Source organism: Bubalus bubalis, chromosome 12 (genome assembly GCF_019923935.1).
Source record: "Bubalus bubalis isolate 160015118507 breed Murrah chromosome 12, NDDB_SH_1, whole genome shotgun sequence".
Lineage (NCBI taxonomy): Eukaryota > Metazoa > Chordata > Mammalia > Artiodactyla > Bovidae > Bubalus > Bubalus bubalis.
This window is the reverse complement of record NC_059168.1, coordinates 522176-540156: the sequence shown is the minus strand read 5'-3', so window position 1 is coordinate 540156 and position 17981 is coordinate 522176. Positions and strand designations below refer to the sequence as shown.

Sequence of the window (17981 nt, the reverse complement as noted above, 5' to 3'; positions counted from 1 at the left end):
GGAAACAAATTTCTTCATTCTTACAGTAAAGCTCCTAGAAGCAACTCTATTCTTCCTCTAAGCAAAACGTGCAGCTTGTGGCAAAGAACTGTTACTGTTCTGTCATCAGGAAAAAGTACTCTGAGGATAAAGTCATGGCACAGAGCGTAACCGATGGAACCTCAGAGAGACGGAGCTGGAACCACTGCAGTAAGACGTCCCTTCAGCCTACAGTCACTGCTGACTTCCAATTACCTAAGTATGTGTTTGAGCTGGGTTCCTCTGGTGGCTCAGCGGTAAAGAATCCGCCTGCCAATGCAGGAAACGTGGGTTCAATCTCTGGGTCAGGAAGATCCCCTGGAGAAGGAAATGGCAACCCACTCTAGTATTTTTGCCTGAGAAATCCCATGGTGGGCTACAGTCCATAGGGTTGCAAAGAGTCGGACACGACTCAGTGACTAAACAACACTTTTTGAGCCAAGCTGAGTCAGGCCTGCTGCTACTTGCAGATAAAGAAATTCTGATAGAGAGAAAAAGGTTGAGAGAGAGAAAGAGAGGAGTGAAAATGGCAGGAAAGGTGCCTGAGGCAGTGTGGTCACAGAGGCCTGGGAAGAAAGGGCATGTTTACATGGAGGCTGTGAGAATGAGCATGAGTTGGGGAGGCAGAGAATGAGAGGAAAAGGTTCTCGGGATGGGAAGCAGCTCCTGTGGTGAGAAAGAGCTCTGTGCTTTCGGGGAAGTGGAAGGGACCAGGGGGCCTGAGTGGAGTTTATGAGGAGCAGGTGGTACAAAAAAGAGGCTGTGGAGAGAGACAGAGGCCTTGCTGGTCATACAGGGCCTGGTGGCCAAATGGTAAAGATTTTTTTCACAACTGAATCAGCAGCCTTTGCAAGATTTTAAGCAGGAGAGTTAGATCCATTTACTCTTCAGAAGACCACTGTCAGCTGACTAGAGATGGCGATAGGGAGATGAGAGTAAAAAGCAGGAAGATGTGCAGGAGGCTTCAATCGTCTTTGTCCAGGCAAGAACACATCACTGTTCTAGGACAGAAGTGGCAAAATGTGGACTGATTCACGAGATGTTTAAGAGTTATGAATGAAAGGCTAAGGTAATGCATTGGCCACCACAGAAAAGAAGAGAAGCAGAGGGAGGAGGGGGCAACAGTGACTCCCAGAAAGGCAAGGAAGGACAGACCGTGAAACAGGGACGAAACAGAAAGAATGGTCAGAGGTTTTCTGTTTGTCTTTTAACAACTGGGACGTGGGAAAGCGAGCTGTCACAAAAGTCAAGACAGATCACTTTCCTTAAGAAGGAGATGGAGTGCCAGAACACTACCAGAAGCCCACTGGACCTAACAGGAGGATGTCAGCCTGGTGGGGGTGGGGACACCTGGGCGGCAGCACGAGGCCTGATAAAGGCAGCAAGAGAGGCCCTGCTGTGGCAGCTTCTCGGGGAGGCAAGAGAGAACGCAGCCCTCAGCTCCCCGTCGAGGACTTCCTCCCGCCTACTGCCTTTCTGTTTCACTGATTTTCTCTACTGTTTTTCCGTTTTCAATTTCATTGATTCCTGCTCTTAAATGCTTGCTTTGGGTTTATTTTGCCTTTCTTTTTCTAATTTCTTGAAGTTAGAACTCAGATTAGTGATTTGAGACTTTCTCAATATAAGCATTTAGTGCTATGAATTTCCTTCTTGATATTGCTTTAGCAGGAAGATTTACACTACAAAATTTCAAAATTTACTCTAAACCTACAGTAATTCAGAGGGTGTCTGGCAAAAAGACAAACAGATCAATGGTACAGAACTGAGTCCAGAAACAGACTCACACTTACATAGTCCACTGATTTTTAACAAAGGTCCCAAAGCAATTCAATGAGAAAAAAAGTCATTTGCACAAATGGTCCTGAAACAACTAGATATCCATATTTAAAGTTTAAAAAAAAAAAAAAAGGACCACTCCTATCTCACACCATGTAAAAAAAAAATCAGTTTGAGACAAATCATAGGTCTAAATACAAAAAAATCAAACTATAGAGCTTTTAATATTAAACTTAAAAAAAAAAAAACTTCATGACCTAGAGTAGGAAAGATTTCTTAACACCCAGAAAGTAATAACCCTAAAACAAACTGATAAATTTGACTTCATCAAAATTTAAAACTTCTGTTTATCAAAAAACACTCTGGAAAAAATAGGCCAGGCATAAAGTAGGAGAACATAACTGCAAAACATATTTGACAAAGAACTTTCAGCCAGAATATATAAAAACTCCTACAACTCAATAATCAAGACAGCCAATTTTAAACATGGGTAAAGGTTTCAAAATTCAAAGTTTCCCTGGTGGCTCAGCAGTATCTCTGGTGGCTCAGACAGTAAAGCATCTGCCTACAATGCAGGAGACCTGGGTTCGAGACCTGGGTCAGGAAGATCTCCTGGAGAAGGAAATGGCAACCCACTCCAGTATTCTTGCCTGGAAAATCCCCTGGACAGAGGAGCCTGGTAGGCTACAGTCAATGGGGTCACAAACAGTCGGACACAACTGAGCAACTTTACTTCACTTCAGCAGTAAAGAATCCACTTGCCAATGCAGGAGATGCAGGTCTGAGCCCTGGGTTGGGAAGATCGCTGGAGAAGGAAATAGCAACCCACTCCAGTATTCTTGCCTGGAGAACCCCACGGACAGAGGAGGCTGGCAGGCTACATACAGTCCATAGGGTTTCACAAGAGTCTGACATGGCTTAGTGTTAAAGAATAGCAACAATAAAGGTTTGAAAAGATATTCTGCAAAGGATGTATGAGTAACAAATAAACACATACAAAAATAATTAGCATGATGAATCACCAAAGACATGCAAATTAAAACTACAATCAGACACCACTATATATTCAATAGACTGTCTAAAACTAGACTGATAATGCCAAAATCTGCAATGCATCCCACTGCTGGCAGGAACCTAAAATGGCACAATTTGGAAAACAACAGCAGGGCAATGGGAGCTACAGAGAACACAAGAATGGCAGGATGCGGACAATGCTGAAGCTGCCTGACGCGGTTTATGATACTATTATGTTTACTCTGCCTTATGCTTTAAATTTTTCCATAATAAAATGTAAAAGTAAATAAAAATTTTAAGTTCTTAAACTTTAAACCCAATTTTCTTTGCTCAAGATTAAAATCTAATTGAGATAAATCACAAAACAGCAACAAAATATGATCAATCTGCTGCGCTAGTTTGGGTTACTAGTGAGCGGCCTTAAAAGTCCATGTCGCCCGTGATTTCTCTGAGACACAAGCACAAACGACATCCCCAGTGCTGCTGCACAGGCCCTGCATCTTCATTCATTCTACTGTTCACCCCAAAGCTGCCAGCATCCGGGAGAGGAGACCACGTACCAAAGAGTTGTTTAAGTGATGGTCCTTTTTCAATAAAAAAAAATAAAGAAATACACATTGTTGGCAATCAGAGTGGCGAGCCAAATCTGGTGAAGGCTCAGAACAACACTGTAAACCACCAGTCGTTCTAACAAGGAGGCAGGAGAAAGCAAGTCAGGGCTGTTGTAGAGAGCGCTCTGGAGCCTCACTACATTATATGACACTTGCATGTCAGAGAATCTGTGAAGGTTTGGGGACTCATTTCTTATCAACAGCAAGGGCCCGTTATAGGTGAACAAACACGAAACTGAATAAAACCAGAACAGCAACATCTATAAAATAACAGGTATTTTTTCCCAAACATGAGAACAAAATGATTATCATATTTTTAGAAATTCTGAAACTTTATGACCTTTCAAATCTCAAGAGGAAATCACACAGCAGATGCAGGTGTTAAACACGGGGACTTTGAAATTGCTGTTTTCCATATATATATCCCTCAGGCTTCCTTGGTGGCTCAGTGGTAAAGAATCTGCCTGCAATGCAGGAGACCCAGATTCGATCCCTGGGTCAGGAAGAGAAAATGGCAACCCACTCTAGTATTCTTGCCTGGAGAATTCCATGCACAGAGGAGCCTGGCATAGTACAATCCATAGGGTTGCACAGAGTTGGCCATGGCTGAACCAACTAAGCAGCAGCAAGCAGCAGCATATGTATCGTTCACAATCTGGCATACAATTAAATTTTTTCAGAAACTTTTTTAAAGAAACAGCTTGTGTGTTAATTCAGGAGGAGAGATGGGGACAGATGGGAAATGGGGAGCGAGGGGCTCCTTTGGTGTTTGCCAAAAACCACTCCCCCTTACCCCTCCTCTGGGCTGGGGCCCTGGTGAGCTCTCACCCACTCTCGTGCACATCCTTCTCCCTACTCCCTTGAATCCGTTTGACCTTGACCTCCAGTAACTGAACAGAACTTACCCTGACTCTACAGCTGGGTGAAGACAGTCTCAAGCTAACCTTGTACCCTTTCCCCTCATTTGCATTTCCTATCTAAATAAAATAGAGGAAAAGCCAGAGCAGCTGGGACCTTGGAGAAACAAGTCACCCCAGGGCTGGGGGCGGGGCAGGCAGAAGAGCCTCAACCAGGTGCAGTGAAGAGGTAGACAGCGTCAAACATAATCATAGTCAAATCCCTAGGTTTTACCACTTTCTAACAACTTTATAGAATCAAAAGCTGTTACTACTGATATTATGAGGGTTAGCATTTACTCAAAGCAAGTTGCTGTCCAATACGTTTTGGAAGCATCAGAACTGAAAAGAATAAAAAGATCAAGGAGTTAACTACTAAAAATGGATTTCAGGCATATATCACATATTAGACAGCATTCCACACATCAGAAGGCCCCATCACTTCCCTCTGTAATCACTTCTACACTGTCAGGAGTAACTTCACACTCTCCCTGCAATCACAAGGCAGAGCTTCCACTGAGAAGTCCCAGGTCCTCACGGACTGACTCACGGAACTGGTGAAACAAGCATTCACTCTAAACTCACATCAAGTTTTCAGTGTGCACAGGATGCAGGCAGAAAAACAGGTCAGGTAGGGGACACAGCACACCCCTAAGAAACAGGAGAGAGAGGCACTGGAAAGAAACAGGATCTGATGCTGGAAAAGATGAAACAAGTTTCTAAGTGTCAAGTGGTTTTTAAAATGCTACATTATACATTCTCTCCATGATTATACAGCAGAGTTAAATACATCTGTTAAAGAAGTCAGGACTTCCCTGGTGGTCCAGTGGTTAAGGCTTCAAGCTCCTGGACTTCCCTGGTGGCTCTGTGGATAAGAATCCACCTGCCAACGCAGGGGTATGGGTCCGATCCCTGCTCCGGGTAGATTGCACATGCTGTGGAGCACCTAAGCCTGTCCCTCACGACTTCCGAGCCTGTGCTCTAGGGCCCTCCAGTCACAGCTACTAAGCCCTACTGAAGCCTGTATTCCTAGAGCCCATGCTCCGCAAGAGAAGCCACCCCAGTGAGAAGCCTGAGCACCGCCACGAAGAGTAGCCCTCAATCTCTGCAACTAGAGCAAGCCCATGCACGGCAACAAAGACCCAGTGCAACCAAAACAACAGACTCAGAACTCCTAATGCTGGGGGCGCAGGCTGGATCCCTGGTTGGGGAGCTAAAATTCCTACATGTCACACAGCATGGCCTCAGTAAATAAATCCCACTTTCTATCCTCAGAAAATGTTAGAGCAGATAATCAGAGAGTAATTCACCTAACTGGAAACATGACATCTACAGCCATTTGCAATTGTACTAGGACTTAACCTGCTTACCAAGGAAAACAGGTTAAAACAGAAACCCCTGAGACCCAGTAAAGCTCCAAGAACAAGGGGTGCAATGCTGTTCTCACCTTGCAGCCACTGGTCCAGAGTGTTGTCAATAGTGCATTTGACAACAGGGAGGAATTCCGAGTTCATAAAAAGCCCTCGATTAGGCTGGTTCTGCAGCCGTTCCTGATGGCTCCTGGAGCTGAAAAACTCCAGCACCAACTTTATCTGCCAGAGGTCAGATGTCTCAGACATTTCTCTTCTTCCCAGTCTTCTTACAGCCTTGCAGAGAGAACAGAAATCCACTTGAAAGAGTGAAGATCCGTCACTTCCTTGAAGTTGTATACTGGAGCACTTTTTTAATATGGTCATGAGATCAAGGAAGGGCAGGGGGAGCTCGCTCTGTGTTTGATGCAGCCTGCCCCACAAAGAAGCCCTTTAGTGGGTTTAGATACATGGTCATTCTGTTCAAAACGAACATGAACAGCCTTCAGATAAAAAATGGTGAAGGCAAATGAAGCTCATTCTTGGCTCAATGGCTCTGAGAAATGAAGACCTAATAGGTCTACAGCTGGGCCCCTCTGGGAAACCCAAGTTGGTACAATGATTTGTCCGCGATCAGGCCAGGGATCCCAGGGGTCAGGAGGCAAAACCTGTATTATTGACAATACTGTTCTTGGGACCCATCTGCCAAAGTCACCATGGCTGCAGCCAGAGGGATGTTCCACTATAGGTACCTGCCCATGACTGCCAAGAGTTAAAAGTTCAGAGCATAAGAAAAGAACACACTCTCAACCATCATCTGAAAAACACCACTCATGACTTGGTTGCTGTACACAGACACACTGTGAGAAGCAGTACCGGTGTGGACACCACATACTTACCAACCGAAAAAGGTGGATGCCCGACAATAAGGGCACTCTAGGCCCACTTGGTTATTCTGGAACTGGCCTTTTTAATTAAGACTGTTTGTTTGCAAAACAGGTTTTGGGGAATTATTTCCTGCATTTTCCCACTCAGTTCTTCAGTAGAGATTCTTTTTCCATTAGGGATTACTTCCTTTGACACTGAATCCCAAATTCTTATCTGTGAACTCATTATATCATAGTCACTTGAGCTGTTTAAAACTATAGATCCTGGACTTAAATCTCAGAAATTCTGATTCAGTAACTGTGGAAGGGGACTTGAAGATCTGTACTGTCAAGATTTCCCAGATAAATTTTAGCCAAGTTAGAAAGCTACTGCCTTAATTTAATGGCAAATCTGAGTCTCAATGATATGACAACATTAAAAACCCATATGTATTACTAAATAGGACTTCCCAGGTGGCTCAGTGGTAAAGAATCTGCTTGCCAATGCAGGAGATGGGATTTCGACCCCTGGGTAAGGAAGATCCCCTGGAGAAAGAATGGCACCCCACTCCAGTATTCTTGCCTGCAAAATCTCATGGACAGAGGAGCCTAGCAGACTACAATCCATGAGGTCACAAAAGAGACAGACAGGACGTATTAATTAAAGCAACAATTACTAATAACCTAAGAAAATAAATAAGTTCAATCCTTTGGGAAAGCTGTTGAGCATTATCTTCTGCATTACCCCTTTTAGACTCTTAATTTAAAGCAACAATAACACAAAAGAAATTTTAAAAAGAACTCCAGCTCCCTAAACCCCCACATGCTGACCCCGTGACTTCTGTGAGCTTAATCACCAGGTGTAACTGCACATTACTGCCACCGCCAGGGCACTGTTTGCTCACTTGCTGCTCTCTTGCATAAGCTTTTCCAGGAAAAGGCTTTGTCAGGAGGGAGGCAAGAGACCACACAAAGATGCAAGGGGAGAAAGGGAGGAAGCGTGCACTCCTGGTCAGAGGAAGAGGCCAGAGGGGAGAATGGGAACCCTGGAGTAAGAGAGCCCATCTGTCATCATAAATTATAAGCTTCTGGTATATACAGAGCTTTCAACTTTGATAAGAGATTCCTTTTCTGAGATTCTAAAAGCGAATGAGAAACTAAAAAGATGGACATAGAGGAAATCTTACTGTATTGTCTGGCATATTATTTGAAATACAGGATAATGCTCATCAGAATTAGGACAGGTTTTCTGAACCATACCTGATCCATCGCTATGTACGCAGGTAACATCTCGGGGGTCTCCTGAGTCACACATTCATAGAGCACTGAAGAGAAGAGATCCAGAAGCTCCTGTTTCTGTGGAAAGTCAGAATCTTTTTGTAGCACAACAATGTATATTCTAAAATCAAATCAAAGAACAACTGTATAGTCACTATGATGGCCCATTCTTACATTCTGCAGTGAATGATATAAAAGGGTAAAAAAGGCTGCTACTGCTGCTAAGTCACTTCAGTCGTGTCCAACTCTGTGCGACCCCATAGACAGAAGCCCACCAGGCTCCCCCCGTCCCTGGGATTCTCCAGGCAAGAACACTGGAGTGGGTTGCCATTTCTTTCTCCAATGCGTGAAAGTGAAAAGTGAAAGGGAAGTCGCTCAGTCATGTCCGACTCTTAGCGACCCCATGGACTGCAGCCTACCAGGCTCCTCCGTCCATGGGATTTTCCAGGCAAAAGTTCTGGAGTGGGGTGCCATCGCCTTCTCTGAAAAAAGGCTAGGTCTTTATAAAATCAGAGTGCATGCAATATTAAACACCAATAAAAATACAATCAAAATTAAGTTCCAAGAAACAGTTAAGGCTCGAAGTGCTATGGAGGAGAGGAATGAAAGAAGCTGGGTAAAACGAGCAGACAGGACATCACAGAGCTATGCCGTGGGGTGGGCTGGCAAGAACAGGATCCAGAAGGGGTACCCAGCAGCCACCAAGATGCAGCAGAAACACTGAGCAGAACAGGTTTGGGGCGGTGGCATAGCAAGCCCAGCTGGGGTCAAGGGCAGGCGTGGGCCTTCAGCAGAGACCTGTGGCCTTCAGCTGAGCACAGGCCCCAGCCCTTACTGGCTGTGTGACCTTGGGTATGTGACAGGTCTAAGTGGCAGTATTCCTCAGCAGGCAGTACCTACCCCCAGGGTCAGAGTTAAATGAAAAAAATTATCAAGTATACTGAACAGAGTGCCTAACACACAGTGAAGATTCAATAAATAAGAGGCAGGAAGGTTCTGTCATTTTACTTTCAAAACAACAATGTAAGGCAGGTTATATTATAATCCCTCTTTTAGGAATAAGGAAACGACATCTCAAAAAGACTGAAAACTTTTCCAAGGTCACACCCACTTGCAGACAATAGGCCATCAATCCCAGATCATACAATTCCTACATCCAGTCCTTGCCAACTGAGATGATGGATAAATCAAAGAATCTACTAGCAAGCAGCCTTAGAATCCTGAAGAGAACAGCTTTATGACCAAAAAAAGGGTTATAAAATAAAGAGAAACAAGAATCATTACAAGAATACATAAATACCAGTGATCAAAATTAATGTCTTAGAAATCTTAAGTTGTTTCTACTATTAAGATAGGAAATTGCTGAATTTAATAGTTTTAGACTATGAAAAACCTGTATTTGCCAAACAAAAATCATACAATGTGCTTAAGGCGTGTCCTCAAAGACAGATAAGGATATTTTAGATTTTTTTGGTGGTCTGAAGATAGAAACAAAGCCTAGTCTTGGAGCTAAGCAAACCACGTAATACAAACCTGCCCAACGTTCACAGTTGGTTTGCAGAAATATTCAGCAAATGACAGAAGTGCTGGATCAGAAGTGAATGTGGAAATCGTTTCAGGCTAAAAAAAATAAAGAACAAGTATACGTGAGATAATAAAGATTCTTTTCATTACGACTCAAATCGTATGCAGCTGTAATCTACTTTATTTTTTTTTTTTCACACAATGTTTCCACAAAACCCAAGGCTGCTAGAGCTTCATTAACCTATTGGGTTGAAAGTCTTTTTTTTCTTTTTTAGTAATACCAGCTTACTTCTTCTTTTTTTTCATACATGCCCATCCCAAACTCCCTCACTATCCCTTCCTATATTTCTCGCTGGCAACCATAAGTTCGTTCTCAAAGTCTCTGAGTCTGTTTCTGTTTTGTAAGTTCCTTTGTATTACTTCCTTCAGATTAAACACATAAGAGATGTCATACTTAAGAAATATATTGCATAAGCTACCATGAGCTACTGATTTATCAAAGGGCAGATTAAAACCAGGTGTTTCTTATAGAAGTTGCCCCAAAAAGGTTTTCCCTTCCTTCGTAAACTAACTGAAAGGCAAATTAGAAACTAGAATTATTACTGAACAGATTAAGGAAAAAAGATGATCACTCTAACAGGCCACTCACAGAAAGACAAATGCTGTCATAAGGTCACTACAGTCACCAAAGAGAAAGGACAGTGGTGGCTGCCAGGGGCTGGGGAGATGGGGACGGGCAGTGGGTGTTAATGGGGTCAGAGAGGCAGCTCCGCAAGAAAAAGACAGTCATGGAGATGGATGGTGGTAATGGCAGCACAGCGATACGAACGTACTTACTACCAAAGAACTCTACCCTTCAAAGGGTTAAGCCAGTGTATGTTATGTGTATTTTACAACTTTAAAAAAAAAATCGGAAAAAGAGGGTGACAAGGAGTATCACTCAAGGTTCAAGACTGAAAATGGAATATGAAGGTTTTACCATTTTCCACTGAGGTTTATATTTTACTTCTGAACCCCAAGCAGGCAGGAAATGGAGATGGTCTTTTAATTTTCATATACTTGCCCCATGAAAATTCAAGCCTAAACTTATCTATTTTCTTTACAAACTGGATTAGGGTCTTTGAGATGGGCCTTGGTTTATGTCGGGCTTATATCGGGCTTCCCTGATAGTTCAGTTGGTAAAGAATCCACCTGCAATGCAGGAGACTCCAGTTCGATGCCTGGGGTGGGCAGAACCCCTGGAGACAGGAAAGGCTACCCACTCCAGTGTTCTGGCCTGGAGAATTACATGGATTGTATAGTTCATGGGGCCGCAAAGAGTCAGATACAACTGAGTGACTTCCACTTTCATTCACTTTGGTTTAGTGCTAATTAGCAATAGTGCTAATTCAAGTTAAACTTTGCCCAAAAATCCTTTCAAATACTGACAAACAAAATTCACTGATGTAAACTACCTCAATTGATTCTCTGGAAACTATAATAAAAACTCAGTCATAAGAACTCAAAAGTGCTACCTTGCAAAAAAACTTTTTAAATTTTTTCCATGAATTAAGTAAATCTTAATGGATTTGAGGATTAACTATTAAGCTAAAATTTTTTTAGCGTTAAGACATATTTTGCCTGTCCCTGCCACTAAATATAAATCATCCTTTGAGTTCTGGAAGATGGCCTGTATTTTATAACAGTGGTCACATAAACAGCCAACAGGCCCCGGGTCGTTCAGTCTTTATAATCTGCTGTGATTAGTGAGTGGATCTACCTAAACAGTACCATAAATGTTATGACAGAAGTATATGCTTTGGGTGGACTAGTAGGATTTGAACCTATTCCCTCTTGTTGTTCAATTTTGGTTTTTGTTCTAATTGAGATATAATTGATATATAACACTTTATTAGTTTCAGGTGTACAATGATTTGATATTTGTATATACTGGCAAATGACAACCACAAGTCTAGCTAACATCCATCGTCACACTTAGTTTACAATTTTTTTTCCTTCTGTTGAGAATATCCTTCAGTTTTTACCAATCACACTACCTTGAAAGCCCGAGCTTCAGAGTTCCTGTTAGCTACAGTCTGGGCCAATAAACTTTGCCACCCCATTGGATCTTCTTTGTAGGAGAGCTGACCTGCTCTGAGCTTAACATATAAAACTCCATCCTTGGAAAGAATGGACCTGAAAGAAAACAAGAATGGATTTAATACAAGGCATTACTGGGAGTTGTTGCCTGGAAATGTAGTTCCCAATACTATGTTCACATGAGATAAAGTTTTCACCACTTTCTGCTATGTGATTATTTATTGTGTTGAAACTAAACCAGTCCCTACAAGTCATAATCAAGTTCTGCTTTTCTCTGCTGTCAAGATTCAAGGAACCTATTAAATAAGGCAGCATCCTGACTATTTGCTCAAGTATGAATTTCAAAGGAGATATTTAACATGTATTCCCTTAAATATCTACTGATTGGTTTACGGCAAAAAGAAAAAGATGCTACAAATCTAAAGACAGAATACAAAAAAGCAGCTATTTATAGTCTGGGAGAAACAGAAATGAGGATGATACTGTAAAAACTGTTACAAATTGTTAAACTTTCTGCAAACTTAAAGACTTAATTTACATGCTAACTGAAGTATAAAAATTATTAGCACTCTCTGTTCATCAAAGTAATTATCTGCATATGACCATTTGCAACCAAAAGCAATCAACCATCATCTTAATTTTATAAGAGCCATCTAAGCAGAAAATGGTAAAGAGATGCAACAGAAGACGTGGTCTGAAAAACACCAACTGTCACAAAGTTCCCTTTGTGGACATATAAATCAGCTTCATTTTCTAGATTAAATCTTTCATTGTTGCTCCAAAAGACAATTCCATGACTGTCCCAATTTAAGTCACTCAAGTTTCTCAGTGAATTAATAATTAGGGTTTGACTTCTGAATGTAAAATTTTACTTCCTACAAAGAACTTTTTCAAAGAGAGAGACCATCTTCTTTAACACTCTACATATCGTCCTAGATGAGATGAAAGGGTGACAAGGAGCATTTCACATAATTATCATTATTTATACCTTCCCATATATTTCTATTCCCTTCACAGACACATCTGAGAAATTCAATGCACTTACTTCAAGTGTTGTGTTCCCTTGCTTAAATCTATGAGCAGTTCCCAGTATCTTGGGCCTTTAACTTTAATCTGCCAAGATAAATGTAAACAGTCAATCCAATCCTGGGGAAGTGTTAGTAGATACAATGAAACCCACGCTTCTCCGAGGAAATGAGAATAAACTGGGCTAGAAAGAGATGGTGAGAGGTTAACAAGCCCATTTCCAAATGAACACGTGAGTCATTTCTCAGGCCAGCTCGGCACTCAGCAAAGAGCTCCCAGTGGGGAACCTCTCTCCCCGTCAGGACCATTCCCCCTGCTGCTGCTCGCCCACTGCTTAGAAAGCACTGAGAACGCACAGGCTTTTCTTTGGCTATCTGTAATGCTATGTTATTCTGGTTGAATCTACCCCTTGATGATCTCTCTATTCATTTCCTACTCACCTGTTTCAAAAGGTGGAGTTCTGGAAGAAGGGTGGGGGCCATCAATTCTTCTTTGGTTTGCTCATACCACTGAGTGCCCTTCACAAATAGAAGAGTCACCATTTACTATAAAGTTAGGGGAAAAGTACAAAAAACATTCACCACTGCATGCTTTCCCTTCCCCGGAGGTTGGAGACAGACTCTCAACAGCATAAAACCCCCTCTGATACTCAAGTCTGATGGGACTACCGTCTACGATCCTTGGCAGAGCCCGCACCGCTGCCCAGGGCTCCGAGCCCGCGCCTCACCTGCCAGCAGCACCGCGCCTCTGCCCTTGCAGGAGGCCTCTGGCCTTCTGCACACTGTCTTCTCTGCCAGGAACGTGCCCGGCTCGGCTGGCACACCTCAGTCCAGACACCGTGTCTACCATGATGGCCTCCCAACCGCCAGGAGTGTTGATAAGAGCACGTGTCAACTCCCCCCGCCCCACACAAACCTCCAATTATCTCAGGCTACTCTTACTGAATCCAAGCCTGACTCTTCAGTGACAGACATTCCTTAAGGAAAATGACAGTCACCTCAACTTTGTATTCCAGAACCTAGCAGTTTTGGGGTTTGTTATTTTTTTGTTTTCCTGTTTTGACCACACCACATGGCTTATGGGATCTCAGTTCTCCAACCAGGGATTAAACCCATGCCACAGCAGTGAAAGCTCAAAATCCTAACCACTAGGCCCCCAGGAACTCCCTAGCACAGCTGATACACAGAAGGTACCGAACAATTCTCTGAAGGGAGCACGTGCACGCGTGCTCAGTAGTGTCTGACTCTTCGAGACCCCATGGACTACAGCCCGCCAGGCTCCTCTGTCCACGGGATTCTCCAGGCAAGAACACTGGAGTGGGTTGCCATTTCCTTCTCCAGGGGATCTTCCTGACCCAAGAACTGAACCCGCATCTCCTGTGTCTCGTGCATTGCCAGATGAACTCTTTACCACTGAGCCGCCTGAGAAGCCCAAACGGAAGGAAGGACATAATGGCTTATAATCTGTCCGTGCACGTAAATCAAAGCTCTCTCATCACACACTCTGATGCACTAGGCTGACGTCCAGAAATTAACTCCCTTCATTCTTTGGAATGTGACTGTCAGCTACGTAAAGATAACAGGGACATTTACAAACTACAAGCTCTAAAAACCAAAGAGCAGCTGACGGTCCCTAAACTATTACATCTGAAGGCTACAAATGAGCCTGAACGGCCTGGCAGGATGTACATTAACTGTGGAGGCTTCAATTTTTAGAAGAACTCAACTCACTGTTGTCATCTTTTAAAGGACAACGCTTTCAAAATACTTTGATGTGCAAAGACGGCTGAGTGGCAATAAAAAGCAACAAGGCAACAACAGAGGCAGAGAGCTACCTTATAGGTCACTTCTAGGAGGGCGTAGCAGGGCATATTTGTGTCCACATCCACGGGCACCAGCAGTCTGGGTTCTGCAGCCAGCACATACAGGTGCCGGAGAGCCTGGAGGTGATACCTGTTCACAGAAAACACAAAAGGCCGTGACAACGGGAGGCAACACAGCAGCCTGCGAGCTGAGACACGTCAGAGCCGAGCGGCACCCGTCCAGGACGACAGTCCTAAAGGGTGATGATGAGACTCAACCAAAACATGATAGAGAGGCTCTCTTTTTCTACCAGTTACACAGAGGTTCTTGGTGCTTGTCACCAAACTGTTCTGTTTAAAACAGCTGATACTGTGACCAGCACCTCTTCCTTATTGTTGTTCAGTCGCTAAGTCGCCTCTGGCTCTTCACGACCCCACAGACTGCAGCACGCCAGGCTCCTCTGTCCTCCGCAGTTTACCGGAGTTTGTACAAATTCATGGCCATGGAGTCGGTGATGCTATCTAACCATCTCCCTTGTACCCTAATCGATAGCTGACTTCAACAACTCAAAACAATCTTCCCTAAACTTACAAGTAAGACACCATGCATCAGAGTTACACTAATTTTAACAACAATATTCTTATGTACCATCCATCATTAAAGTTTGGACTTTAGGGATTCCCTGGCAGTTAAGACTCAGTGCTTCCAGGGCAGGGGGTGTGAGTTTGATCCCTGGTCAGGGAACTAATATCCCACATGTGGTGTGGTGAGGCCAAAGAAATTTTAAAAAAGAAAGTGCAGTTTGGATTTCACATCAGGCTACTTCTGTGAAAGCGGTCTTCCTGTCATCACTGGCTGCCCGTGACACTGCAGCTCTGAGTGGCGGCTCAGTTACTGTGGGCCTCCCTCTCTTGCTCCTCCCCTGGCAGACCACTAGGGCTGCCTGAAGCTGAGCTCTCAGAGCGTCCTGGATATCACTGGGGCACAAGGGGCTATGTTCTGCCCTTCCTCCGCAAACAGGAGAGACTGGCTGGGCCCGAAACTTGTGGTAGTTCTTTGCGCTCTAAACACAGAGCTGCTGTGTTATCAGATGGCTTCTGCATGCGTAGGGTTCTACTTGTCACTGCCACTTCTAAACTAATTCTTGGCTGCATTTTCTTGTCCCTTTGCCAGTTAAACAAAACTTCTCAGCATTCAAAGAGGAAGTAAACGGAATTCATACAGACATTGCCACTATATCAGATAAATTCCTCTCTCAGAATTAAACACTTTGGCCAAAGCGTACTCAGTTTCTCCTGCTGCTGTCTTCTGCACAGTGAGTTTCCCCTAATGATACCCCTGGTCTGGTCTACTTCTGGCCTTAGAGCAGTTCAACTGACTGGAGAATGGGAGAAGGCTGGTCAGGAATCAGAAGCCCAAAGTTCTCTCTGGCTTAATATTTTGCAATAAAAACTTTTAAAAAAGATTTACCCAGGAAGATAACTAAGTTTAAGAAAAGACTATAGCGAATTTGGAAATGAGTCCGTGGAGCCAAAACACACTCAGATGACTCCCCTCCCCCCAGCTAACTGCAGAAAGGCCGCGTGAGGAACACCACTCGGCTCACCGGTTGTCCGTGCTGTGAGCTGGGAAGTGGGGATAAAGGGCACACAGGAGGGCGGCGATGGACGAGTTCGACGTGCTCAGAGAGTACCTGCAGGACAAGCACGGAGGGACAGGCGTTACTCATCACACAGCGAAACCTTCAGCTTTCACAAGACTTGAGAATCGGGAAATCGGGGTGTTGTGGTAAGGTGCCTTGATGAAGCTAATGCCTTGATCACTGTGGGGGGCGTCAACAACGGGAACGTTTTAGTCAGTCCTTAAGCCATTTCAACATCAGCTACTATTTAAAGCAGAAGCGACACATCACAAATGTTAAATATCAAAACTTAACATTAGTAAGCAAAGTTTTGACCTAAGAGAGAACAGCAGTGAGAACAATGAGCGCAATTGTAGAGATTACAGATATTGAAAAAGTCATGTGTAAACTACACTGCCTTCTTCTCCAGTTTTATATATACTTAATAGAATGCTGAAACTTACTTCTAAACATACAGGGGTTTTTTTTTTTTACTGGGTATCTCAAACACTTTTTTCCTTTCTGTAAAGCATAGACATTTCCTTAGAATGCCAGACTAAATAAAACAGGCAAAAGCTATCATTAAAAAGTTACAATGAATGAACAAACAACTATTCCTTGAAAAACAAGGTTCTGTTCATTATCGGTATGATAAACTTATCTTATATAGGTCATACACTCTTAGTAAAGTAAATTCTTTTGAGATTTTCTTAAATTAATATTTTACTGTTGCTCAAAAACAGGGTGACTAAAGTTTTAGTCTTTCCTACAAATACTTTGAAATAAAGATGATTCTGGACATCACATCACCACTGCGATCACTACTCAATATACATATTTTTTATTATACCTATACATGTAGACATCCCCATATCTCTTTCCCTATCTCTTTTAATAATTAGGGTATCAAGTAAGAATTCAGTATTTATTATACACATATATATTTTATGAAGAAGAGATTTCAAAATTTAAAACACGGAAATACATCTATTTTGACATGAGCATAAGCTAGGCCATTTTCTCTTTACCATTCTGATAAATCCAAAGATAAACATTAGATATTAATGTCAGAAATTTTGAGATTAAGCATAAGGGTTAACTATGCTAAGAGAAATGTAAACCTTGTCACAGAGTGCACACAATCATTCAAAGATAAAACAGTCAGTCACTAGAAGAGCAGCAGCAGGATGGGCAGGACGGGAGAAAAGCTACTCAACATGCAAGTAGGGTCCTACAGCATGTGATGACAAAAGATGAGATTGAATCAGAGAATAAAATAAATAAGAGGCTTATTTGGAAAGGAAAATATATTTTTAAAAGAATTTTTATGATAATATTTCCTTAACCATTCTTAATTTTAAACAATTAAAAGACAAAACTTCTACAAAATGTGTCAAAAGGAAATGAATGCACATCTTTAACAATCTTGACTTTTTGTACTTACAGAAGGGTGTGTTCCAATGTTTAATTCACTCTCAATAGTGTAAAGTAACTACTGACTTATAGATATTGTGTCAGTTGTCCAAGGTCACAAACTCTAGAGCTAAATAAATGAAAGGATACACTACACTCATAGACTTTAAGACTCAACGATGTCCGATTTCAATTCCTTCAAAACAGTGGAAAGATTCAATGCAATTCCAATCAATATTTAATAATGTTATTTAGTTTGGAAAAATCACAAACAAATCCCACCATTTATATAAAATGTAGAGAGCCAAGAACAGAAAAATTTATTTTCAAAGAACATAGCTCACTTTGGAGGATTTACTCTACTGGATATCAAAACTTATTATAAAAACTACAATAATTAAGTCAACTGTGGTACTGTGCAAGTATAGAAAAATAGACAACTGAACATAACAGCCCAGAAACAAACACATGTACATGGACACTGAATCTACAACAAAGGCGGTGCTGCCGAACAGTGGAGGAACGATAAACTTTTTGTTAACAGCCAAGTGTCAATTGGGGCGAGGGGCGAGGGGGGAAACACAGAAAAATCAGTTCTGGGTAGATTTTAAATCCAAATGTGAATGGAAAGGCTGAAAAACTTCTAGAAGATAAATAAGAGAATATCTTCATTTCTGGTGGGTAAGGAAATATTTCATCAAAAGGACA

General features: G+C 42.4%; 1 protein-coding gene across 3 annotated transcripts in view; it reads right to left on the bottom strand.

Moving 5' to 3' along the window:
* The window catches only part of ANAPC1 (anaphase promoting complex subunit 1), a 99137-nt gene that overhangs the window by 6363 nt on the left and 74793 nt on the right, over positions 1-17981 (bottom strand). For all 3 annotated transcript variants that reach the window (XM_025260581.3, XM_044925568.2, XM_044925569.2), the window contains exons 39-46: positions 15846-15932; positions 14272-14389; positions 12878-12955; positions 12457-12524; positions 11369-11507; positions 9342-9428; positions 7791-7886; positions 5763-5961 (exon numbers count right to left, since the gene is read on the bottom strand). In XM_025260581.3, coding sequence (XP_025116366.3) covers positions 5763-5961; positions 7791-7886; positions 9342-9428; positions 11369-11507; positions 12457-12524; positions 12878-12955; positions 14272-14389; positions 15846-15932 — 872 coding nt within the window. The remainder of the gene's footprint in view (positions 1-5762; positions 5962-7790; positions 7887-9341; positions 9429-11368; positions 11508-12456; positions 12525-12877; positions 12956-14271; positions 14390-15845; positions 15933-17981) is intronic.